General features: G+C 38.4%; 1 protein-coding gene across 1 annotated transcript in view; it reads right to left on the reverse strand.

The window, feature by feature from the left end:
• Nucleotides 1–350: 350 nt before the first annotated feature.
• Nucleotides 351–26504, reverse strand: part of TMEM200A (transmembrane protein 200A) — a 51855-nt gene continuing 25701 nt past the window's right edge. The window contains exon 2 of the mRNA XM_030447755.1: nt 351–1842. Within this exon, the coding sequence (XP_030303615.1) occupies nt 351–1826 (1476 nt within the window). The 5' untranslated portion in view covers nt 1827–1842. The remainder of the gene's footprint in view (nt 1843–26504) is intronic.

A 26504-nucleotide genomic window follows, 5' to 3' on the forward strand; every position in this document is an offset into this window, starting at 1 on the left:
CTTACAGGCAAATGGAACTTTTTTTCTAATGCAGGCTTCTGGTGTCCAAGTGATAAAAAGCAACATGCTTATATAGAACAAAAGAATGACTTGAGAACAACTGGAATCAGTTGCACCAAAACTCTCTAAGCAATGATAATGTACAGTATTGCAGTTGTGTGCTACTAAGACAAAAACCTCTTGGCATTACAAAGATGAAGATATCTGTTCACACAAGCCAAGTTTAATGGGTTATTAAGCATTTAGTTAAAAACAGGCTCGTGTTAGTCTCACTGAAAAGGAAACACTCGACAAAATGTTTGTTCTTTTTAAAAATACTGTATGATATCTTCTAAATTGCAATTTTAGTATTAAAATTTTGTTTCTGAAGTTCCTCGCTTCAGGTTGTTGCTCAAAAACTCATCATGTTCAAAACTCAAATTATTATGAGATCTTGATATCATAAGAAGCTTTTCCTTATTAGTAAAGTCTTTCTTGACAGCTGCCTGTGGCACAAGTAACCTATCCATTGGGTCCTCTTTGTTTTCTAGTTTCATATATCCTTTACTGTTGCTCCGATCCAGTCTGGGCCAGCTGGGGTGTTTCCTTTGTTCAGCTTGGACAGTGAGTGTGGATGGACCTCTGTCCAAGTCCAGGGACTTCGAATGTGAAGACAGAAGATGCAAAGATGTGTTGGACCCAAACTGCTTCCTGGCAGCACCAGGAGACAAAAGCTTTCCTGTGCTTGGTCCAAGAGTAATAGAAGATTTGAACTGATCAGATGGAGTGTCCACAATTGAATTGTGTCGTGGCAGCAGAGCAGGGGCTGGTCTGTAGGATTCATTGGTATCAGTTAGTGGGATGGCCAGAGAATCCATTGACAGATTTCTAGACCTACTCCTGGTGATCTCCGAGTCCTCAGTTATGTTGTCTATACTGGGTTCATCAATAACACAGTTATTCAGTTTAATTACTGGCAGTGTGAAAGCACTGATGGATGAAGATACAATGGATTTTGTTTCACACTTTATAGAGCTAATGCTTTTGTCATCCGAAGCCTTGCTGGAGTGAGGATAAAGTCCAAAGACTGAACCCGATCGCTCAGTCAGCAGAGGTGGCAGGAGGCTACCAGTGGTGCTATCTTCATGTAGGGTAATCTCATCTTCTTCAGCAGAACTATCCATTCTAAAATTACTCTTGAAGCCAGAGAAAGGAGCAACCGTGTTGGCAGCCAGCCGTGACGCACACGAGCTCCCACTGTGCCCAAGTTCTCCCTCTCCCAACAAGCCAGTGAAAGCACTGCTGAGCTGCTTTTGTTCCATGATCCTCAGGGTGTGGATATCTATTACAGTGGAGTATATGTCCCTCATGTGTATGATTTTTGTCTCCTTGTCCCGGTTTTCATGCAAAATGGCATTTGCGCAAATAAAAATGAAGATTCCGATGCCCATAGTAAAAGGGCCCAGCATTTTCATCTTATCTGAGTGCATGTGCTGTTCAAAGAAACGAAGTAAAACGCTTCCTTGGCTTCTCAGAGCCTGTGTTTCATTAACAGAGAGATTACCTTCAGTTTCTAAAAGCTGTTCCTTTTGAGGCCAGTATCCAAGGATGGCCATTGCAATTCCCAAGAATGCGATAAGCACCCCTAAAACAAGGAAGAATCCAGATGGAGAATACAGCCGGATTTTGCCCCTGACAATTACTACATCTGCTCTGGGCCGCCGTTTAACTGGCTTCTTCTCCTCAGAAACTGGTGCTGTGGCAAGATTTACATGTTGCTGAGATCTGGCAGAGTCTTGCCTTTTTAAGGCAGCCAGTCCTGTTATGACTCCTCCAGTTGCTATCATAGTTGTATATGGTGCCCTGGAAAAAAAAAAAAAGGGAAAAAAAAAGCTGAAATATTGAGGCAAGGAAAGGTTTTGTGTCTGCAAATATAAATAGTACATTACTAAATCATATTAATGACTTTTTAAAAACTATCTAAGTATCTTAGTTTTAAAAACTATCCAAGTATAACATAGTAACAGTTTTTAGATTTACACGGCATCCTAAAAAAAATTCCAGAAGTCTGTCATCACTGTAAATATAGGTAATAAAACTTCCATCATTGATAGAGGCAGTAGCAGAAAGCTACTGCTCTTAGTGATGATATATCAGGATTAAAGATTAAAATATTCAGAAGTCTTAATAGATGATTTATCTTCGGACTGGACTGCAGCGAAGTCAGTAATATATTACCTTCTATGTGGATAAGATCATTCTAGCACTTTAGCTAGTAGTTCTTTTTAAAACTTCTATGACACACAGTGACTATGAATACAGATCATTCTACATATCCCCTTTAACAGATCTTTTCTTACAGATTTCAGCATATATTAATACTCATTTAAATAAGCTTTTATTAAACCTATTCAGATCAACTGAGTCTCAACTAGCAGTGCACCCATGGGAAAAAAAAATTATCACAGTATGAGAAACAAGCAGACAGCCTCTGTACTTGGACACTATCATAGATTTCCAATGCTGTGAGGATGTGTCACATAAGTGTAAGAATATCTATAAACAGAAATTGGTCCAACCTACCAATTACAGACTTGATTATGAAAGTAATAGGGAATTTGAGATAGTTGATCAAGTGGAAGGACTAATCCAGAAAAAAAAACATGTCAAATGTTCCTGATTATCTGTTAAGCAGCAATTCAGACGACAGACACAGAAGCAACCTCCCAGCATCATCATTATTAAAGAATTTAATGCTTCCCCTGTCTCTTTGAAAAGCCTTTTTTTTATGAAGTAAAGACCTGATAGTAGGCCTAGGGTTTTTTTTTTAATTTCTGAAAGAGAAATGCATAGCATTGTTCAAAAAATCTCAGCAATACTTGTAGTGTCTGATTTTATGTTCCTAATCTCTCTGGAAATTCTCACCCTTAGCAATTCACTTCCATTTTTATGCTACCTGGACAATTTCAATAGTTCAATGCAAAAAAAAAATTCTTGAATGCTTCATGAAAAGCTTCTTTCTTTTCGATGTAATAATTTTTAAATCCATCAAATAAAGTTATTAGATGTTAATATCTTTTTAAAAGTAAAATAATACTTTCTTATATGTCTGTGTGTTAGAAGTTTTTCTGCCAAAACAAAATATCGTTATTCTGTAAACCAATGCTTTGACTCTCTAGAGGTAAAAAAATAGGATTTATTAATTAAAAAAGATGCTAGGTTTTATCATGACTCAATTAAATGTAATCAGCTTTTTCTGTGAAACAAACTAATTATGGCATATCTTTACTGAATGCCCTTGTCTTGTTGAAAGTCGTCTGGGAAAAGAGACCAACCCCCACCCAGCTACACCCTCCTTTCAGGTAGTTGTAGAGAGTGATGAGGTCTCCCCTGAGCCTCCTCTTTTCCAGGCTGAACACCCCCAGCTCCCTCAGCCTCTCCTCATAGGGTCTGTGCTGGAGTCCCTTCACCAGCCTGGTTGCCCTCCTTTGGACCCGCTCCAGGACCTCCATATCCTTCCTAAACTGAGGGGCCCAGAACTAGACACAGTACTCGAGGTGTGGCACTCTTCCTTGGCTTCTCAGAGCCTCTGTTTCATTAACAGAGAGATTGCAGGAAAACCACACCTCAATTTCATATTAATTCGTCCCCAGTAACTTGAAGAACAGACAGAAATTGAGATCTCTTAAAGTACAAGTGAGAGATAAAGTGAGATCTCTCATGCCACATGGCTGGCTTCCTCCCAGCATTTCATGGGAACACGTTGTTCCTCTGTTCATTTTACCTATATCAGAACTTGGGTTCAGTAGAGAGAAAGTCTTGCTGCATTAAGGGACAAATGTATTTACTACTGATTTCTTGAGTTCACATCATTATTATTATTAAATCCTCTTTCATGGAAAAAATAACAACCAGGTTTGTAAATAACGACTTGTAACAAGCCACAGTGTTGGTAAGGCTTATAAACTACTTAAGATAGAAACTTTTTTTTCAGAAAATATTATATTTAGATGTATTTGATTTATTCTGCAAATCTGTTCAGTTTCACTGTAACAGCTATTATGTACACCAGTGACAAATTATGCTTCTCTACAGTGTTACAGTGGTTACAATTAGCTTTATGATGAAGTTTTAATTCAAACCTCTGAACAAGAAAACCTTAGTCTAGAAGACTGACTCAGTGGTAAATATTACATTAAAAGCTCAGACAGCATCTCTTTGGTGGCTCTGTAAAAACAAAAGCTTGATCTAAAGCATGTTGAAGAATGACAAAATGGATGTGGAATACAGAACACACAAAAAAAAGTAGGGCTGAAATTAATTTTATAAAACACAACCATCTCTCTGATACAGGACCACCACTGCTGCCAAGCTCTTCTTGAAGAACAAATGTCAAGTGACTCTCTAACCTTGTAGCTGCTGTGTTTTGTTTCATCTTCAGTGAGAACATCATGTCCAAACACCTGGACAGCTTAGTGTTTTAGACTTGAAAGAAACTGTGGCCCAGATTTACTTGTATGTTTAGCCTTGCTTTGTATTGTGCTGTTGGTACAGAGTGTCCCTGACACCAGCCCAGTCAGCCACTCAAAGATAACCCAAGAGATGCCTGTCTTGGTAGATATCCGAAAAAGCAGTTCCTTCTCCCTCTTTGCATTGTTCACAGAGGAGCACGAAGAGGTTTGAACTGAAATGTCAAGAGTCTGAGTCAATGGCCACTCTTCATGCAGGCTACAGGCTAAGTCCAGTCCTGTACTTCTGGCACAGGGTGGGTAAGCAGCCTTGAGAGGAGTTGCAGCCCATCCAAAAGGACAATACTAGAGCCAGAGGAATAAATTAATGAAGGAAAGGTTTTCAGATGTGATGTGAAATGGGTAATGACAAAAGAAGCAACTTCCTAGGATGTGGAGTGACATCTTCTTCCTTACATTACACCAGCAGTAAGCCAAGGCTGCCAGAGAGGCTAGAAGGGATTGTCCTTTATTATCTCTCCATATGGAGAAAGGTTTCTCAGATGCCCCAGGAAAGGCTGTCACAAAGGAAACTTAAGAAGGAAGGTTAAAACAGCTGTCACCAAATGGTCTGTTGTGAGTAACCACTAGACTTGCAAAGAATCAAGCAAAGAATGAATTGTTTCCTAACCAAGGCAGGAGGTCAAACAACTCAAACCAACAAAGAAACAGCAGATTCACTCTGTGATACGAAGGTATGACACAGACAAAATATCATGGAAAACTGTAATTTAGCACAGGTGGATGTGGATCCCTCTGTTCTATCATTACCCCAGGCTATCACTGATGATCAGACAGAAATATAGCACATTTATGCCACTACCATTTTCCATATCTGCTTTACCCAGGCTAGAGAAAGGAAAGGAGGCAAGGAGGCTGATGTCCTGGGGACCCACTAGAGTAGCTGCAGAGCACTGAGCAGCCTGACCAGCCTGGATGGCGAGCTATGGCAGGTGAGATGTGTGACTCAAAAGTCCTTCAGAAGCCAGGAGCTGTCTACACAAGTAATAAATACTCTGTTATCCCTTAGAATCTAAGCAAATGACAAAATGGGTGGGATAGGATTTGATGGGATTTGAGCCCAGTTGACTCACTGATTGATTATCCCAGATAGAGGAGATGTGTCAACTGCAAGACCCTATTACAGACTGCATATTTCTATTTTAACAGCAACTGAGGCAAGAGCTGCTATTTAGACAATGGCTCTAAAGCTAGGCAGCCCATGAAAATCTGAAAGATGTGTGTGCAAGAGCACAGACTCCGTGACAGGAATTGACTTCATAGCATGTTCTAGTGGGGTTCCAACTAACTTCTCCTGGTTCCACAAACAATTAACTTTATTTCTCTCTTTTACCTAAGTGGTCGCCATTTTAATACCCCTCTGTCCTCCTTAATGACTAGCAACACTTTAACTGTACTGCTGTTAAATAATCTTTTATCAGAGATGGCCTAAGTTTTAAAAATCTAATTAAATTCTGAGCAATGGTTCTCAGCTTGTAGTAAGCTTTAAAGCTTGGGGCTTCTATTTTAAGTGCCTGAAAGTTAATCTAATTTTTAAACTGGTTTAGTACTCCTACAAATTTAAACGAAATTTAGCAACAAACTAAAATCTTACATGAAGTAAAAGAGGATGATACATCTCTAGGAATTGAAGAGGTTTGGAAATGGTTACATTTCCAGTTCCCTGATTTAAGTCTGTGGCTCAAGAACCATTTGATCTTATTGACAAAACCCTTGTTAGCTTCTATATATTTATTTGTACTTCTACAATGCACCTGTAAGTGTTGCCCAGCATTCAGCCATCAACTTGATGTACTTGATGCAAAAGTGAGACTTATATAAAATAAATACCACTAGCCAAATCTCAAAGAGGGGAAATGATGCTAGAAAGGACAGGCCAGCATGGCTGGGGCAGGGATGGTTCCTGAGCTTGTCTTAATATGAATGTCTGTTGCCACTAGAGATAGGTATCATCTGTAGTAACAACTAACAATGAGCAGTTAAACTAAAGGGGTGCTGTCTGTAGCCACAGGAGGTGGGTGTCACAGGCACCCCAGAGAAGAGTGAGTAGTGTCCTGGTTTGGGCCAGGATAAAGGTGATTTTCTGTCTTGTACTTTTGCTTTTAGCTAAGTCTCTTGTAAGTAGCTGCACTTGCTGAAATTAGCAGCAAGTTTCTCAGACAGTGTCTGCTTCTAGGACTGATAACACTCCATGTTTATATTTACTGCTAGAGACTGGTGTGCAGAGCCAAGGACACTTCTCAGCTCTGAGGAAAACTTTTACCCTCCAGAAGGAGTAAAGAGGTCCCACCTGAGCCCTCCTTTGGGGAGGAACGGACAAGATAGATGCCAGAATTGACCAAACAGAGTATTCCATCCCATATACGTCACACTCAGTATAAATTTGAGGCATCACAAGGGCCAAGCCATGATTTCCTGATTTCCTGCTTCCAGCTTCCAGCTGCCTGCCCTTCCTGCTTCCCTTCCTTCACCCGGCATCCTGGAAGGATTCCGTCCATTCATCTGCCTGTGGTCCTGATCCATGCCAGCCCATGTCTGTGTGTTCCTGCCTCCAGCTCCTGACTGCTGCTGACTCCAGGAGTCCAGCCTGGACTTTCCCAGGGCTGCCCTGCAGCCTCGGTGGTGACGTGAGAGTTATTGGGGGAAAAGGGGGGAGGAACGTGGCATCCATTTTCCTGTATATTTGTATACATTTAGTAATTTTTCCTATTTATCATTACTGTTTCATTAAAGTTGTGTAGTTTAGTTTCCAACCCATAAATCTCTCTCCCTTGTTCTCTCTCCTTTCTTTATCAAGGAAAAGATAATAGAGGTTAATAGAGAGCATCTGTTACTCGGTTTAATTGCCAGGCCAGTGTTAAACCGTGACAAGTAGTTAGGCTTACTGGGAACAACCCCCTTCTCACAAAAGAACTTGGCAGATATTTATACAGTTACATTGGTATACTTGGGAAATAAGATAAATTTGCAGCTTTTGATGTATAAACGAAGCCCTGTATTATGAGATAGGCGTGTTTGGTTTATTGGGAGTCCACTGAGTACCCACAGCTCTGCATGAACCTGCAACATTTTTCCTTCCTAAAAGTAGTCTCTGCATTTCACGAGCTAACTTGAAACAGTAAGAGTACTATAAAAATTATTATTTATGCCTATATTTAAGTCTTTTTAATACATACGTAGTCATCTGAATTGTGCTAAGATCTTACAAGATATTACATCTTGCAGACTAGCAGTAAAGATGAGAAGCAAACTAAAGAATGCTTTGTGTTTCTTCAATGTTGTTTTACTCCAGATACATCTCAGTGCTTCTTACCACTTACTATCTTTGCTGTTTGCAAAAATACTTCTTTTTTTTCCTCTCTTTTACTGTTTTGGAATATTGAATCCTAATTATGGGAAACCATCAGAATTGTACACACTATTTCCCTGCAGTTTAGTTTTATGTAAAACTTTCTGTAATGTATCAACCTTGCATTTCAGCAAAGAATTAAACATTACAGATCAACATTAATTTGTATTTAATTCATCTATACTTTTCTCCTGATGCATATTATATACATATGTATATACACATATACATATGTTATCTGTGCACTGAGGTTGTGATCTGGTACGATCTATTCTATTTCAAAGGTAAAAATATGTAATTTTATAGGCCCAAAGGGATTAATCATTCTGGTAGACATAATACAGCAACAACCAAACGGAGGGTAGTTCACAAGAAGCAGAAAAATCATTCCAAATTACTTTTTTATTTAGCAATTTAACAAGCAGCCCCCTCCAAGTGCCTACTACACCAATGGGACTACCTTATGATACATCTCTCTCCTCATACCCATTCCTCAAAAAAATCAACTGATTGAACAGACTTAAAAAACAAAAGCAAGCAAGCAAAAGTCATCCTTTGTATTTATGATAATGGGTTGTTTTAAGTGTACTTTAGCATCAGGTGAGAAGAAAGTATGTGAAATGTGGTACTAAAAATCTTTATAACTTCAGCTGGGATTTTAAAGTCATGCTAGCAAAAGCTACAGATAGGAAATTGCATGCCTATTTAAAACATTAAAGCTTTGAAATTTCAAGCTGAAGCAAACCCTCTGGATTCAAATGCCCTTTAATGGTCCCTCTTTTAGGCTGTAAAAGGATAAGCTTAGGGATAATCATATCCTTTTAACCTCCTGGTTGCTAGTCAGATTAGTGAAGCTGGCCAAATTGTGCAAGCAGTTTCACAGCATAAAGACGAAAAAGGAAATTGCATTCAGGTCAGGCAATGCAAGAGCACCAAGGTGTCCTAGTGGCAGCAGCAGGGAGAAGGTCCATAGCTGAGTCTAAAACCAGAATATTGGTAGACCATGAAGCTGTATAAAATAGCCTGTATTTGCTTTACAATAGTAACATGTCAAATAGTAACATCTTTCCACTTATAAGTGGAAAATGAAAGCCTGGTATTCGAGACACACCAAAATCTGTATGGAAATTTGTGGTCCAAACATGATCCATTAATTAAAAAAAGAAAGATCTGGAAGTGTTTTTCTGATCTGCACTGTACCAAATAAGACCTCAGAGGTCCAGCAGTTGCCTCTACAAAATCTGTAAGAGATAACTAGGCATGGCACATCAGAATTTTCAAATTAAAATTACAATGTTTATTGCTTTAAGGAATCTAGAGGGTCTACAGACTGTGAAGGATAAAAATGCAGTGATTTTGTGTGGATCTAGAGGATGCACTGGGCTCACCCAGGGAACAAAAGGGAAACAGCTCACTGTTCTACTAGGAAAAGTTGGATACTGAAACAAACCAAGGGGAAATGAATTTTTTAAAAAAGCCTTTAATCAGTTACCTAAGTTAACAGATCTAATTTTTATACATAGTTCTGCAGCTATATCATATGACATTGGTTTGAAATATGCACAAAGAGCCACCTTTTATCAAAACAACTTTAACGCAGCCTTCAGGTATGGCAAGTAGTTGAAGCTTCCCTCTTTTACTTAAAGCATGCACGTACCAGTGGCAAAACCAGTACTGAGTAATTGTTTGAACATGTTTGCTGTATCCATGCTGAAGATATCAAATCTCCACTTGGACCCACATTGACCCTGTTTCCTTAGCAAGCCTGGGCCATGCCATTCCTTCTGCTGACCTTTATGACTGAGCACTGCCTTGTGTGCAGGTCTGTCGCAGCTGGGAAAGCCCAACCATGACTGTGAGTAACCCAAGATTCCTCATCTAGCCTTCCAAGTGTCTTCATAATGATTCAGTGGAACGGTTATAAAATTACCCCCTTCACAAAAAAATTACAATGAAAAACCTTTAACTTTCTACTATTATTTGGAGGGGAGGGGGGAAATAACACCCCAATCCAGAAAGAACCCCCCAAACCTGACAAACTAGTCCTGTAAAATTACACTTCATTACTATTATGTAAACATTTAAACTGGACAAAGTTACAAAGGTTACTGAACTTGGTTACAAAGATACAACAGATCAATACACAAGCATCCACAGATATTTGTGTTGCCAGTAATGCAATCTTCCTTCCCTTAAAAAACACACAGAGAGAGCTTTAAGAGCTCCATTTTATTTTTCAGATGAAAATTTGGGATGTACTGTCCAAGACAGCTGACTCAGCAGGTCAGAGCCCTCGTTCACACACACACGATTTGTGGATATGGGATTATACATCATTGGATAATCCAAACTAAGCAGAATCTCAAGAGGTCTTCTAGACCAATCTCTTGCTCAGCAGGGCCAGCATGGTCACACCAGATTGCTCATGTCTGTGCCCAGTCTAGTTCCAAAGTCCTCCATGACAGAACCAGCACAGTTTCTATGAGCAGCCTGCACCACTGCCCCACAAGGACAAAGTTCATCCTTACATTCAGTCTGAACCTCTCTGGTTGCAACATGGTCTTGTATCCTGTCTTATCACCATATGGCACTGTGAAGAGCTTGGCTTTATCTTCCTGATATCTCCCTATAGGTACTGGAAGGGCTGTTGCTGGGTCCTCTCAGAGCTGTCTCTTTAGGGCTGAACCAGCTCCATTTGCTCCGTGTATTTGCAGGACAAGAGCTTCTGTCCCCAGCTTCTCTAGGGGCCCCACACTGAACTTGTTCCAATCTGGAAATGTCTTTCTTCACATTTTACTAATGTGAAATTCCTTTTTTTGAAATCACTTTATTTGGGACTTTACTGGGCTCTAAACTAACTTGAAATGATCAACAGATAACGATGGAAGTTGAACTAAAAATTACAAACTCAGAAATACTGATAAATATAATTGCAAGCTAAGAAGAGGATGCCTCTTAGCCAGATTCAGGGAATGCCGTGACTGTATTACATTGACTATTATGCCAAGGTCAAAAGTAAGGTGAACACCCAGCAACACTGCACAAAGATGAATGCCTGAGCTGCTTATCCTCTTTGCTATTATTTCTTCTTCATCCTGATCCTTTCAGTGGGTCGTATATTGTAATACTGTGCAAAATCAGCAACATTATATATTGTCAGCATTACACAGAGCTCGTTAGCCACTCTCAAAAGCACAGAGCACACATCAAAGACAGAGAGAAGGAACCTGAGTTTCTGTATTTTGCTTTCAAGGCACTGCTGTGTGACTTGGCCTAGATTTGGTCTACAAGCTTTTGCCTGGCCCAGCTGCACTCACTTCTAAATTTGTTCCTTTCTTATCTACATCTACTGGCACATGGTGGTAAATCAGGTGTGAGTCTACAGAGGTTCATGGATTTTACCAACGTAAAACTCTTGTAACATGAGGCTGGCACCAGGCCTCTTGTGTCTAGAACAGATTCTCAGTCATCATACATAGAACTGAACATGTTCTCAGGCCACCAGAACATCTGTCCCATGCATCATAGCCCCACCATTATCACATGTGATATCCTGAATTCCCAGCTGTCCTGCTCTCTGTAGCTGTACCAGCTTAGCTCAGGTCCTAAATGACAGACTAAAGAAACACAAGGTCTCAGGCACTGGACCTATTTGTGGAATGCCTACTGTGAGGTATTACTATATACAGCTGGGCAACCCTAGAACTGAAATCCAAAATGCACAGAACTTGCGAAGCAAGCTCACACAATGAGGATCAGAGTATTTAATGATCAGCTGTCAACCACAAGCCATGAAACAAATTTTATAAAGGGTCTCTAGATGTTTCTGAAAGATTGAATGTGTAAAAGAAAAGTAAAAGGAATTTTCCTGCTCTTGGCATGGGGGCTGGACTCGATGATCTCTTGAGGTCCCTTCTAACCATTAACACTCTGTGATTTCTTTGACATCTATTCCAAAAGAAAAGCATGACTGAACACTCGAGAGGTCAGTCTGCCAGGTAAATTCAGTTTCCTATTACAAAAAAACCCCAGAGGAAACAAGATTGAAAGAGTTAAGAAATACCCTCATTTACAAGCACTAAGGTCTGCTGGTTCTTCACTTCTTGTGCACAAAATCTCAACTTATGAGTAAAAGAGCAGCAGGCACTTGGTGTGGAGGTCTCTAAGCACAAACAATGCTGGAGTGCTTTGGCTGCCCTTAACACTCACATCATCGAGCTTAACCAGCAATCTGTTACTTGATTTAGTCAGAGGCAATCTCCAGCCTAGACACACACTTAATGTAGGCAGTGACCAGCTGTCATGAGACCAAACAAATGTCCTTATCTGTACTACATGCTCAGCTAATCATGTTAATTAGAAGGTTCTAGCAACAGTAATTTCCCACTGTATGAAGTCCAATGACTGTAAGATCAACTAGTATCAGGAAAAAAAATGAAGTAGGTGTTTCAAAATTTTCCTATTAGATATGAAATCAAATTTATCTGCTCTACAACTAAGATGTCTGAGCAAAGCTTTCCCTCTTGTCTAGAAAATACTTCTTGCTCTGTGAAATGTGCAAACTCAAAGGAGGAGGAGCTATCATTTTCTGTTTAGCATCAGAGATAAAGACCAGTTTTTCAAATACACTCAAATAATACAGGAGCCTAACTCTGAAAAGTACTTAGCTATCTGTACTGTGTAGTTGTCTTTGAAAATCTCAGTGCACGATGGAGGTACAAAAAAGAAGTGCAGTGCCCAACTTAGCAGAATGTAAGAACCTAGGACCAAAAAGTAACTGTGAAAGCCACAAACTTGACACTGGTTCTGTCCATTAAGCCTGGCAGCATAGTTTTACGTTAGTCCTTGAGAGACCTGTGTGGGAAGTGGGCTGCCCTGGGTGCCAAGCCCCTCCATCAGCAGAAGGCTTTTTTCCATCTAACTAGAAAAGCCCATAACAGGGATCTTTGGGACAGGAACTGGATTTTGGGTTCCCCAAGTGCTCCAGTGACCAGGTAGGAATGTTTACATAGCCAACAGCTAGGAATAGGAACAACTACTCTGGCACAGCTGTGGCCTTATGCTATTGTTATGCTCAACTCATCATCACTGCATTTTGAAATCTTCCCTGATGACTATGATCTATGGAACACTAAAAAAAATATGGGTCAGCGCTAAAATGTCTTTTACACTGAAGACCTTTGTGCAAGTTAACTTACCCTGCCAAGAATCAAGACAAATCAGCTCTGCCCAAGGTCTCTGTTGCAGCAAACAGCAAGGTCACAGTGTCTGAGCTGTCATATTTAAAGAGTTTCAGCATCTCTTCACTGACCTTCAGTGACTCGGGGGTATAGGTAGACTGTCAGACAACACAATTACTTTCATCCACAGGGGCAGAAAAATCAGTGCCTGAGGTTTAGGTTATTCTATGTTGGCAAACCAATTAGACCATTGTTGTATCATAGCTATTATCAGAGAATTAATAATGGAATGAAAAGTTTCTTGGATCTCAGGAATCCTTACAAAATTAAGGAGACTGGTTAGTGTGATGCTATTCCCAATATGACAACAATGGTTTCAATTGCTAGAGAGAAAAAAGGGATAGTCAAGCACTACTTTATTGAGAACAGAAGGCATAGTTCAAAAATACTTCTGGTGTCTCACACAAACATTTTTTCCCATTAATGCATGTTACAGGAGTAAAACTCAACTATGTCCTCAGCTGCATACAAGAGTGATCTAGCCTGACCTCCACATGGGGGCATCAGCAGAACCTGTAAGAATGCACGCTGCTACTGAGGCTGTGGCCAGTAAACAGAAGTTAATGCAGCATTTTCAAGACACAAATTAACATTTTACATGTATAAAACTATATAAATTTCAATCTGAAGGCTTAAGATCATTCCCATTATGTAATTTATTCTTCACAAACAATTTCTTCTGCACTTTTAATCAACTCCACCATCACTTGTGTTACAACCACTCTCTTCTTGCTGTAACACCTCAAATTAAGGATACTGCAAACAGGGAGAACCCACAGGGAGAGAGCCAAGTAACTGTGAGTAGTGAGATGCCGAGAGAAAGACACACTGATATACTGTGGGTCACATTTATGGAATTGTATTGTATGCTTTGGTCAGAAAAATCACAGAAACAGATACATGATTTGCTCAGTAAATATCTTTTTTCTTTTATATGAACCATCTGTGAATAGCATAGGGCATTAAAACAAACAATTCCTTGGTAGCAGAGCAGAAGAACAGATGAACTCACTTCTACTTGCTGACAGAATGAGCAGGTGTTTGTTCACACAAAGGGCTTCACATCTACCACAAAACTTCATTTCATGATCCTTGAAAGGTCTGCATCCCTCACCTCAGTCCCAACAACACTCTGTTCTGTTGCTCTGCACTTCAAATATTCCCAGGTTTTCTATAGGATCAAAACTTTTGAAATACAGCAGCATTGCTATTACTTCATCTTGCATCTATGAATCAGCATTATGCCTGTCCTGATGTTTTACAGAAAACCAGCTCCATTCAGTTGTTCTTGAAAAACTCACAGAGTTTGTGAAACAGTAGATTGCCAGGTCTGAGAAAATATTGAGAATACTCCTAATACCAGTGATAAAATGCACTGCCAGAGACAAATGGCACTGCTAGGTAAAATGTGGTGCCTTAGTTAAGCCAGGTTGGACGGGGCTTTGAGCAACCTGATCTCATGGGAGGTGTCCCTGCCCATGGGAGGGAGGTTGGAACTAGATAATTTCCAAGGTCCCTTCCAACCCAAACCATTTTGTGATTCTAGTTAAAGACCTATTAATGGATGCAGTACCAATAGTGTGCTAGCTTGCCTACTGCAATACTCAATTCCAATGCCCTCCATTCATAAAGTCAATACATATGTGTTATAATGTACTTGTGCTACCCTGTGTAAATTATAGCATGATCTGAGTTGACCCATATGATGACAACAGATGTCAACACTGAGTGAGACTAGGCAATATTTTAATTTTAGCAGGAGATGTCAACTTGCATTAGTGTGCATAGGATGCATTTTATTCACAAATGACTTGCAGTATTATTTTCTTTAGCTCCTCTGGGTCCTCATTTGCATTACCATTCTACATCACCCTATCCTATTAATATTCTATTTACTTTTCATTAGCTTGGATGTGGCCACTGTTAATTACAAAGATAAATATCAGTTTATTTTAATGAATATGCTCCTGACTGACACAAAACCAGCATAATGTTCAGAATCAAGCACTTACAAAGTAAGGCACATTTAAACTAAAGAGAATGCATGACTGAAGGTATTTGAGGCAACTTGTGAAAAACTGTTGGGTGATCAGTGATGCAGATATAGCTAGAATAAACAACTAAAATACTATTTCAATGAGGAGTTAAAAGTCAGTAAGACAGAAAATACAGTCAAGTTTTTCCAGTTAGTGCAAAATTTACATTTATGTCTTCCAGCTTTATGGTCTTCTCAGCTCATTACAGAGCATCTGTAGGTATCAGTCAGTGTGGTATGTCTAAACCTCTAGCCCAAGTTCTACATTAGAAGGAAGTGAAGGTCAAGAAAACTCAGCAGACCACAAAGTACCAACATACAGTATGGGTTACTTTTTTACCTATTAAGAAACTACTGTAAAATTACCAGCTCTGTATAAAAAAAGCAGGATGAAGAAATGGGGAGATGTAGATAAATTGAAAATATAGTTACAGGTTGAGCTGCAGGAAGCTGCCAGCAGTCCACTACGAAGTTTTCAGTTCAGAGTGTAGGGGAAAGAGTGAAATACAATTAATTATTTTTTCAGTAGAAGGCTAGCAATGTGTTACCAAATTACTTGAGGTAGATTTATTTAGACAGTTAAAACGACAAGCAAAAACAAAGCGAAAATTGTCTATGCACAGTTTAAGGCATTCACTAAAATTCATAGAAAATATACAGTATACTTCTTAACAAATGTTTATTTATGATTCCTCTTTTTTCACAGTTGTGTTTAAAGGCTACTATTTGTATGCTTGTTCCTCCCAGTGGAAAGACATCAGGAATGCCAGTGTAATTATGGAATAAGAGGCAAGAGACATTAAAATAAAATAGACATTATGGAATACTTGGGACTATCCAGATTAGAGCCATTAACACCAACCAGAGCATGCCTGAAGTGTAACCAGTCTCTAGGTTTTTTGAGGTACAATCCTAACAGGTCAATTCTGAAGACAGGTTCTAAAATCTCTGATTCTGCAGGAAAGGCACTTTCTAGAAAACCACGGGCAAAATAAATAAGCTAGACAGCTGGATTAGTATATATATACAAGAGTTCAAATTCATTATGGAACTAACACATGAGTAATTATTACTTGTTCAAGGTAATGAAAGCATTGCAGCAATGCCAGAGCAAGTTAGATCCATGAGAAAGTAAAAGTATAACTGTTATTTTTTCTAAAAATGTGCCCAAGAATCATCAGAGCAAGTACTAGAATGAAAAATTTCTGTACAACATGAACTGTGCTTGAGATTTGAAACAGTGACTGATAGAGCTGCAAACATTGAGGACCACCCAGAGTGAATAAAGAGGTAGAGAAGCATGCAGAGAGATGAACCAGATCATGCAACTATGTGCAAACAGCCTGGAATGTCAGAGATAGAATGCTATTTAACCAATGCTCCCCCCAAAATAAAATAAATAAATGAAAATGAAGATAACAAAGGAGACCATGTTAGGAGGTAAGGAAAAATCAAATCAACAAAGAGACTTATGCAAGCTCTTCAAGAACATGACAAATGAAAATTAAACCAAAAGGAAAGGTAAAAGAAGCATCTTATTATGTAGGTCACATTGATTTGTAGGAAATGTGAAGGGTCTATGGGAGTTAACTAATTAGCTACACTTGCAGCTGATGGCAGGTTTGGAAACTGATCACATTGTCAAGGGTTGGACTAGATGATCTCTGAGGTCCCTTCCAACCCGGCTAATTCTATGATTCTATGATTCTATGACATCCTCCAGATGCAACTGGAGGATTTTACAGAACAAGAACCTCCTTTTCCTTTCACATCACAGGGCTAGTTTTCCCCTATACCACCAGGGACAACCATCACCTAGCTTCACAGGCCCATCTAGATTTCTCATTTACTCTTCGGTATTCTTTACCTTAGAGCATCGCTATGACACCAAGAAACAAGAAAAAACTTGCTACTGTCCTCACACGAGTCATGGACTGCTTTGTGCTGATTCAGTACAGCCACCATCTGAGAGGGAACTCAGGACTGAGCAGTTCTTAAGCACCTCAGACACACCAGCTGACTCCTTTACAAACACGCCTGCATTGCCCTGGCACGGTCTGGGTCACTTTTTTATCTTTTAATTAATTTAATTTATTAATTTAAATTACTTTTATCTATTATCAGCTCCTCATGCTGCCTTGACGATCCTGGGTGGAGTTCTAAGCAAGGCATGTCCCAACTGAGAGCGCTTCAAATTCCAGCCAGCTCTGATGCTTCTGCCTTTCAAATAGCTGTGAATTTGAGAAAAGCTTTAGCACAAGCCTTCTGCAGTTCTTCACGGCTGAATTGCTGAGTGGGTGAAAGAACGGGTCAGAACAGAGGGTGCTCACAACATCTCTACTGTAGCCCTTGAAAGCTAAATTCAGAAGAGAAAGATCCAAAGATAGGATGCCTACTACATAAGCGGAAACATAATTTCTGCGCTATCAGAAAGTAGGATAGGTCATGTTGTTATTTTTGTATTGTTGTTCATGTTGGAAAAATTCTGTTTGTTGTAACGTTCTATCCAGGATCTTTGAAGGACTTCTTGCTAGCTGCAGTCTGCAACCATGAACATCCCCAGCACTTCAGATTGGCTGAAAGCTCTGGTTAGACTTTTCACTTGGACAGTCCACCTCCACATGGTTAAAAGTCACATTTTCTAAGTTACAGAGAGGTGCTTGCATAGTAGGCTTCTATTACATGCTTATTGATAATGTGTGCCAGCCTTTCTGACCCACTTACACAGAAGGAGTCTTCCATACACCTAGGAGTAGTCAGCAACCATATTGAACCTGATGGTTTCCCAGGGCTGTTACTACATTCCTGTGCCATAACAAGAGTACAGCTGTCAGCTTACTACTGACAGACATGCTGAAAGCAGGGACACAGCATTAGGACCTTAATGTTCTGTATTTGTCTGCTTTATTTGAGCTGACTTAAATCTGCAAACAGAATCTTAAATCTACACTCTCTTCCTAACTCTTTTCCATAGGTAGACCCACAAAATATACCAGAAAACTTCACATCACAAAAAAAAAAAAAAATATATATATATATATATATTTAACAGGAAACTCTGTGTGTGCTACACGGCACCAGGGAAGAACTTAGTGTTAGTGGATCCTGAAACAAGAAAAAGGTGAGTCGGACTGCTTTGGGACCTGTGGGACAGATCCATAAATAAAGCCTAAATTAGGAAGGAATTACTGCTTCTCCAGCTCATAGGTCTTACCAAACAAGACTCCCATACATGCAGTCCACACACAGAAACTTTCTTGATGAGATTTTCTCATTTAGACTAAAATCATTACAGAAATGCCAGTAAAAAGTGCTAATGACATTATCATCCCCTACTGCCATAAATATCATCCCATGTGATCTTGCTCACAGTGGATCAGCATATGTAAAGTGACTCTAATGTTCTTTCCATGTGAGATATGACATACATCATGCAATTCTTAAAGCAGGACCATGGTGTCACCTAAACTGCTTTCAGAACTGCTGGGACATCCATGCCTCAAGTCCTGCTAGCTCTGACAGGTGGCCAAATGCTGAGCTGCCCATGTGCCATCTCTTTGTAGCTTAGAAACAAACCCTATATAATGCAGCACCCTACTCCTCCCCTATTCTAACCTACTGTTGTTATACTCATTAATAAACTTAGTGGCACCTGTCCTTGGAGACTGTCATACAGTCCTAATTGTATTGCACCACTGTGTAGTACTCATTCTGAAAAAGCATTAATGAAGAGCATTGATAGCAGCAGTACAGCCAACAGAATATTCCTATGAAACCTTTAATTTTCCAGCACTTCCTGATTATCTTCTGATTTAAACTGTGTGACCCAGCTGAGCATTAACATTGATTTTTTGAATTTAATTACTGACACTCTGGCTTGGAGAGCTGTGACATGCTGAAACTCAATTGAATTGGCCTCCTCCTAATACACAGTGTGCTGATTAATCCAATCCTGTTCTGATTTTCTGTATTTCAGGCTACATTTATCCATTTCCATTCCTTCACATTGAATGCTGTCTACCATTTGTACCCCTAATTCAGCACTGACTAACCATCTTCCCCACATTATCTTCATGCAATTTGTTACTACAGAAACCTATTGCTTAAAAAAAGAACAGGGGCAGTAAAACCAAGGCAAAGGATGGGTAGATAGGGATGTGTTTTAGGGAGGAAATTACATAAATCTGCAATTTCTATAGGCTGCAATAGGCATACATTATTCTGACCTTTACTAATCTGTATCTTTATTCCTACCTTCCTTTAGACAGCACATGTGGTTGTATTACAGCTCAATATTTAAGAACCTTTATCTCACCAGTAATGTAAGTAGATTAAATCCACCCAGTGCCAACTCTTGAGGACTGATGCTAGCTGTGGGATAATGACAGACACTTGTTTACTGGCTCACAGAAGGGCTGTCATAGATCTTGTTTCAAACTAAGCAGTCCTGATTCATATCTCTTGCCTATACAACCATAACTGGGACTTGAGCACACTGGAACCCACTCTTAGTCAGCATCACAGTAAAGTCATATTCAAGGATGTCTGCAATATAACTATAAAAAATTTGTCATCAGGAGATTAGCACCAGCAGAATTTAAAACTCTGTAAAAAGTTTAATATCCACTTCCTCTACATGGAACAGCTAACACATAAGAAATCTTAGGAAAAATTTTTAAAGCACGATTCAGAACTTCTTTCAGAAGTTACCTGGGAATCTTCATTCAAAATGGAAATTGAGTTCCCAGCCTACTTAGAAGTTTTTGACACTTCTGCACTCAGGGTTTAAACCTCCAATTATAGAAAGGTTTAGCCCTAAGCACCACAATATTAGAGCTTCCCGGTTTCTATCTAGTACCTAGGCCATGACTCTTTTTCTCTCACCCTACAACACCCTCTTCAAATTCCTATTTATTATGCACCACATAATTAAGCTGTGACTCTTTCCCTTGACAGCTATTCCCTCTTCATTCTTGCCCTATTCTCTGCATATGTCACCCTTACAAAGAACTGAGTTTTAAGACTTCAGGCAAGCTTTCAACTGATGAATTCACACCTTGCTGTCTGTAGATTTGTCCAGCTTTATTGTCTGATGGTATCTGCTCGTGGGAAAAGGAGGAAACCCATTTTAAACAAGAACAGACAGGACATATTGTTCACTTCTCTAATGTGTTTTAAAAGTGGTATCTGTCATTACTTGTGGACAGTCTTCACATTTTTCACTCTACTTCAGCAGTCCAGTTTGCTTGAGGTTTTGAATGGTAAACAAGAAGAAGATTTAAAATATGTTGATGCCCACATTCAGTAATTACTCCTAGAAATTATAGTAACCTTTCTATAGCAAAAAGCATAGGATGTGGCTTTTTGTGTCTAAAAAAAAATCCTAGTCAATTCAGAAGGTGTTAACAAAGTTACTATCAAAGATTTAATATTCTTTTGCCGAAAGGAGATTTCTAATTAGAAAATCTTTCAATTTTGCTTTTTTTAAAAACATGCTTCCTTGCAGTCCAGAGCACAAGAGTGAACTTCCCAAGAGTTCTCCTGTAGAAAATTACTGCAGAGGGGGAAAATTAATAATATATCATAGATGCACATGGGAAATATTATTTATTATAAAATATTACTATGGCATAAGGACTGTAGCAATAGTTTCCTCAAAGGCTGTCAATTCACTATGTAACCTGGGGACTTAGCAGGAGCTCACACCAACTCCCAGCAGGCTGTGTAGATCACTACCACTTGAATGTGGCAGGGTATCCCTTCCCACTTTGTAATCGCTTAAATTAGCACCAAAAAACTAAGTCAATTACATTTTGAAGTAACAGGTGAGTTTTAAGTGGGCTTGTGTTGCTCAGAAACATTCCCAAAATGAAATCCTCAGAATGAAGTTTGCTTTGACACCAATAAGTGAAATCCTTTGAAAAGGATTAAAAAACCCCACTTTTTGTTTCAGTTTGAATCACTGGACAAAAAGTGACCTCACTGGAACCAAATTGAAGGACACTTGCAAAACTGTGATATCAGATTGTGTACTATATCCCTCAGGGAAACATTATTACAGCAAAGATAAACTTGCAGCCAGTGAGATTTCGATAGACTGCTTGCACTAAGCATAAACACAGATGTTTTCTTGAGTCAGTCCCTGAATCCAAGCACCCCAGATTAACAAAAATTAAATTCTCCCATCATCACAGACAAAATACAGATAAAGTTCAGCATGTAGCTTAGGGACTTAGCAACAATATTATTAGCATATTAACAACAAGAATACAGCAACATATGTAAAATCAAAATTGTGCATCTTATTGTTATTTGAATGATTACACAAGGGCTACATTACTAAATATGCCACACATTTGAATTTTATTTGTTTACCCAAACAGAAAATGAACATACCATTGGAATACACAAATTCTACCAGGCTTTATTTTTCCCTACACAGGCTGCCCTGGTAAAACACTGAAACTGGTCCCTAGACACAGTTTTTCGTAAGAATCACTTCAGATTTTACATTTAGTATTCGACTACTCAGTAAACATTAACTGTGTTCTTTCTCCACACAAAATTAAAAAGAAACCCATGCTTTATACCATGTCAACTAGAGCACTTTTAACCTTCAGAAAAAATTCTACAAACAGAAACTCTTGCCAATTAGGTGAAAATGTTTCTTTAATTGTAAAATACTCTCACTTCAATGCTGTGGCTAAAGCCAAACTAAAATCTAGAGAGAAAACAAACAGTTTAGTCCATTCAGTAATGGCAAAGATAGCATTAGATATTGTTTTAAAAATTCGGGACTGGAAAAGATGCCTTGTTCATTACTTTAAAATCAAAATCCATTTATAATCTCTTTCAATAGAAAGATACTGCCCCCTTTTTAAGAGCTAAGTATTTATTCCCACCTTCCCACTGGGACCACTTTACCCCCCTGTCTAGGAATTGCTTCCAGATCCATTTTCCATTTTATTCCTGGATGATGCTCACTTCATGCTCTTGTGGTTTTGTTGCCACGTATTCTAAAATAATTGAAGTCAACTACATTTTTGAGTTAAGCTGTATCTCTGCTGTTGGTACAACCCATTGCTATTTCTCTCTCTAATTAAATAACTTGTCATGGTACCTCCAGAATTCCCAGTAGTATTAATCAGGGCAGGTTCAATACTTTTTACATTCTCAGAGCACTTGTTTGAGCCATCTATTTGTTTAAATGTATGCCAAACTTAAAGAATATAAATATTGCAGCTGACCTCAGCATCACTGTAAGTGTGCTTTGCATTTTTTAAGCCAAAATGCTCAATGCATTGATGGGCTGAAGCCATATGCTCCACAAGTTGCAGAGTGAGGCTAAAGCAGCTGGAGGTCAGGATCTGAAGCAGGCAATAAAAAGAAAGGTACATGAGCAGATGCAGTGAGGACAAGCTTGTGAGCCAAGAAAGAATAACCCAAGGTAAAACATTCCGGGGGTTTGCTGTTCACTTTTAATGTAGTCTTAAGGTAGTCATTCTTATTTCTTTGGGATTATAACTATAAGACTATTCTACCAATTTATACCATATTCATATATGATGTATTTGATTATTTAGAAATTAAAAAGAAAAAGCACTCTACCTCATATCAGTGATTGATATTTGTGAAACATTGTCCACTATTACAGCCTGAAAAATGCCCTATTCTACACTGCAGACCTCAAGTATTCAACTCTTATTTTCAAACTGATAAAATAAAAATAAAATATTCAAGTCTCATGCTACCTCTTCCTTCTCCTGTTTACCCAGATTCTAAACCAAGGCTTACCCCTTTCTGAAATAATCATATTAATGGGTACAAATGTGAGCTGTAACCTTTGTACCGTCAGCCACTGCTAGGAAACATGGAAACTGAAGTTGTGACAAACAAATGCAGGATGAAACACTTAGCATTGCAAAGTGGTGGATGTTTCTCAGTTTCACAAACTGGACTAGGTCATAACACCTTCCTGTTCCTGCATTTTTTTCTGAGCTGTAATCCTGCTGAAATCTTTATGTATAAAGTTCACACAGAGGTGCTGAGGAGCTTAAATAAGAGCTGTTGGATCAGGGTGGTTCTTTCAAATGGACTTCAGGCTTTAGTATTTCTACAGGTTCAGCTGTTACAGCCTTTTGACTTACTAGCTGTTTCAGAAGGATCTGCAATTTACTTTTTTTACTGACAAGAGACTTTAATCTGTATAAAGACAGTTGTGCAAATCCAGGTTATTGATCCTGCAACATACAATTAAAGAGGGGTTACATTTCTCATACCTTTTTTTCCTTTGCTTGTTTCTAAGCTGTTTGGGGGTTTGATTATACTTTTTTTTTTTCCCTGCTCTTGTTCTGTTTTCCTCACTGTCACCTGAACTGTTTTTCTTGAGCTATTCAAAACTAATATGTTTTGACAACTGTGAAGGAAAATATATTTTTTTTTAAATGTAGAACATGTTTCCCAGATCCTGAAGACATAGCTAATGTAAGTTGGAGGGAGAATATATTGTTGATTTCTTAGTATTAAAGAATATGCAACATTTTATATTGCAAACTATCAGTTGATAACATGATGAAAACTTTATGAAAATAGTTTAAAAATCTAGATACAGAACAAATTTCCAGTTGTAACAGTGAAGCCAGAAGTAAATACAGAACTTTACTATAAAGCAAACAGAATCTTGATAATTTCCCTAAACTTTATTTGTAAAAACCATACTGGTGACTTGTTTCTGGCATCTCTGTGTCTAGGAACATGTGCAAAAAGCCTTGTACTGTTAGTTGAAAGGTGTACCAACTATAGAAAACAAATTCTTCCCTAATTAGTTTTCTTATACCAAGAAGTTATTTTAATTTTAACTAGTAGTGCCAGAAATATGCTCTGTATGTATCTAATCTTTTGAAGCTTACAAAGCTTTTGATTTCAAATATGCTGTCTTTTTTCCTTTTACTCATTGATTTGTACACCTTCACCATGTGTCCCATTGTATGTCCTTTATCTGAGGCCAAATCCTTTCAGTCTAGTATCTCACAAGAATTTTGTCCTTTATGAGAACAGGTATGAAAGTTGTCCCACTGCCACATTGAACTTAAAATCCTGTTCCTCAGAGTCTTCTATGGTCTTCCACTCCCAACTGCCATCCATCAACATGAAAGAAGAATAGCTGAAGATGTACATTTTAGACTGTAAACTATGGGGTAGACACGTGGAACATCATTCTTTTTTGTTTTTCAAGCTGTGCAGGAGTTCACACCAATGCACAGCAGGCTGTGGGCATTGCTTCCACTCAGATGTGCCAGGGCACCCCTTCCCACTTTGCATTCCCTCAAGTCAGTATCAAAAACCTAAGTCAACTACATTTTGAAACAGATGAGTTTTAAGTGGGTTTGTTTTGCTTAGAAACATTTCCAAGATTAAATCCTCAGAATGAAGTTTGCTTTGACACCAATAAGTGAAATCCTTTGAAAAAATATAAACCAAAACTTTTGTTTCAGTTCTACATCCCTATTGGACAAAAGTTGCCTCACTGGAACCATGCTGGCAGATATTGATAAAATTATGAGATCACAGAGTGTACTATATACCTCAGGGAAACATTATTATAACCAAGATAAACTTGTAGCCAGGGAGATTTAGATGGATTGCTTGTACTAAGCATAAACACAGATGTTTTCTTGAGTCAGTGCCTGAATCCAAGCACCCCAGATTAACAAAAACTCAATTCTCCTAATCATCATAGAAATAATATAGATAAAGAACCTACTGTGTACTATCATAAACAAAATATCATATACTTCAGAGAATATCTGTTGTATGGCAACAGCGAATTTAATTATTTTATCTGTGATCATTTATGTGAATGTATCTTTGCATTTGCATCTTGAAATGACTAATGAAAGCACAGTGTTTTGCTTGCAGCTAATGCCTTTTCACTTAATATGGCTGATTAATTTCATTTTCTGTTGTGGAGGACACACAGTAACATAGTCCAGGTTTCTTCAGAACCTTTGAACTTAATTAACTCCAAGTAGAAGGCAGAGTAATAGACACAATTTTTCTCTCTCTCTTTTTCTGTTTATCTCTGCAACTACATGCTGTGTATCCAAAAAATTTTCAAAGATTTATGGTTAAGTAAATGCTACTCTTATTGGTTTGCAATTCTCAATGGGAACTTTGCATCCACAAGGCAAATAAAATTTGAACTGGAAATGTCTGTTTGGACTATGCTTAGTATAATTTATGTAAACTAAATTAGAAAAAAAAAAAAAAATCATCTACATTTGCAGGCCTGGTCCTACTTTTCTGAGAGCATATAAAATTATGCTTGGCTTTCATGGAAATATTGAATGCACAAGGAATACAAAATTATATTACAGGATATTAAGTTGCTCCTCTAGCACAAAATAGAATTACAAATACCAAGTAAGCACAGCACGATCAAAAGACACTGGATAAGATCTCTTGACTTTTGTAAACACAAATTTACAAATGTGCCCTCTCAATACAGAACAAAGGTAGGTGTTTTAGTCCAATTTCTAAGTGGTTTAGAGGTAATTCAGAAACTTCTCAAACATTCATATAATCTTGAATTTTGAGACATTATTGAAAAACAATAAATCAGGTTAAGATGACTGAGTCACAAGAATAAAGATGGCTGGATGAAATCCTAATTATTAACATCAGTTGCCAAATGTGCACTGACTTACACAAGGAGAGACAATCACTTGTGAATTAGAAGTTTATTTTTCAGTAGTTTATTCAGAAGTGTATTTTGTAGATATTTCAAACAACTCCTTGCACACACACTATCATGATTTGGAAGCTACACTAACATGGACATCACCACACAGGAAATGATAAAATATATCATGCAAGAATCAAAGTTTGGTAATAGCACCGGTTTTTCAAAAACATTTTTTTTTCTAGATGATATGGAATAGCATATTCCAACTCAGCATTTTGAATTTTTAGTTGCCCATATGCTGGGATATATTGGGCCCAGTACCCCTATAGTGAACCTAAAAATGAAACTATATGGAAAATTGTTTGAATGTGAACATAAATAACTTTTAGCCTTCTTAGCAAAAGCTTAGTCAAGCAAGAGTACTTCTGAGTCAAACAATACTTTTTTTCTTTGTGTCATTAGTGGTTAAAAATTGCTATTTTCAGAGTGAATTTTGACTAAACACATCTCTTTGAGAGGAAAAAAAGGTCTTACTTTCAAAATACTCAAAAAGTATTTTGTCTGCTTCAACTTTTGGTTTCAGTTGCTATTATTTTAAGACAAAACTACCTGCTGAATGTAGCAGGGATGCCTACACAGGGTTTGTTTGTTGGTTTTTTATCCATACTGAATCTTAGCAATGAGATTT

Source organism: Calypte anna, chromosome 3 (genome assembly GCF_003957555.1).
Source record: "Calypte anna isolate BGI_N300 chromosome 3, bCalAnn1_v1.p, whole genome shotgun sequence".
NCBI classification, from domain to species: Eukaryota; Metazoa; Chordata; class Aves; order Apodiformes; family Trochilidae; genus Calypte; species Calypte anna.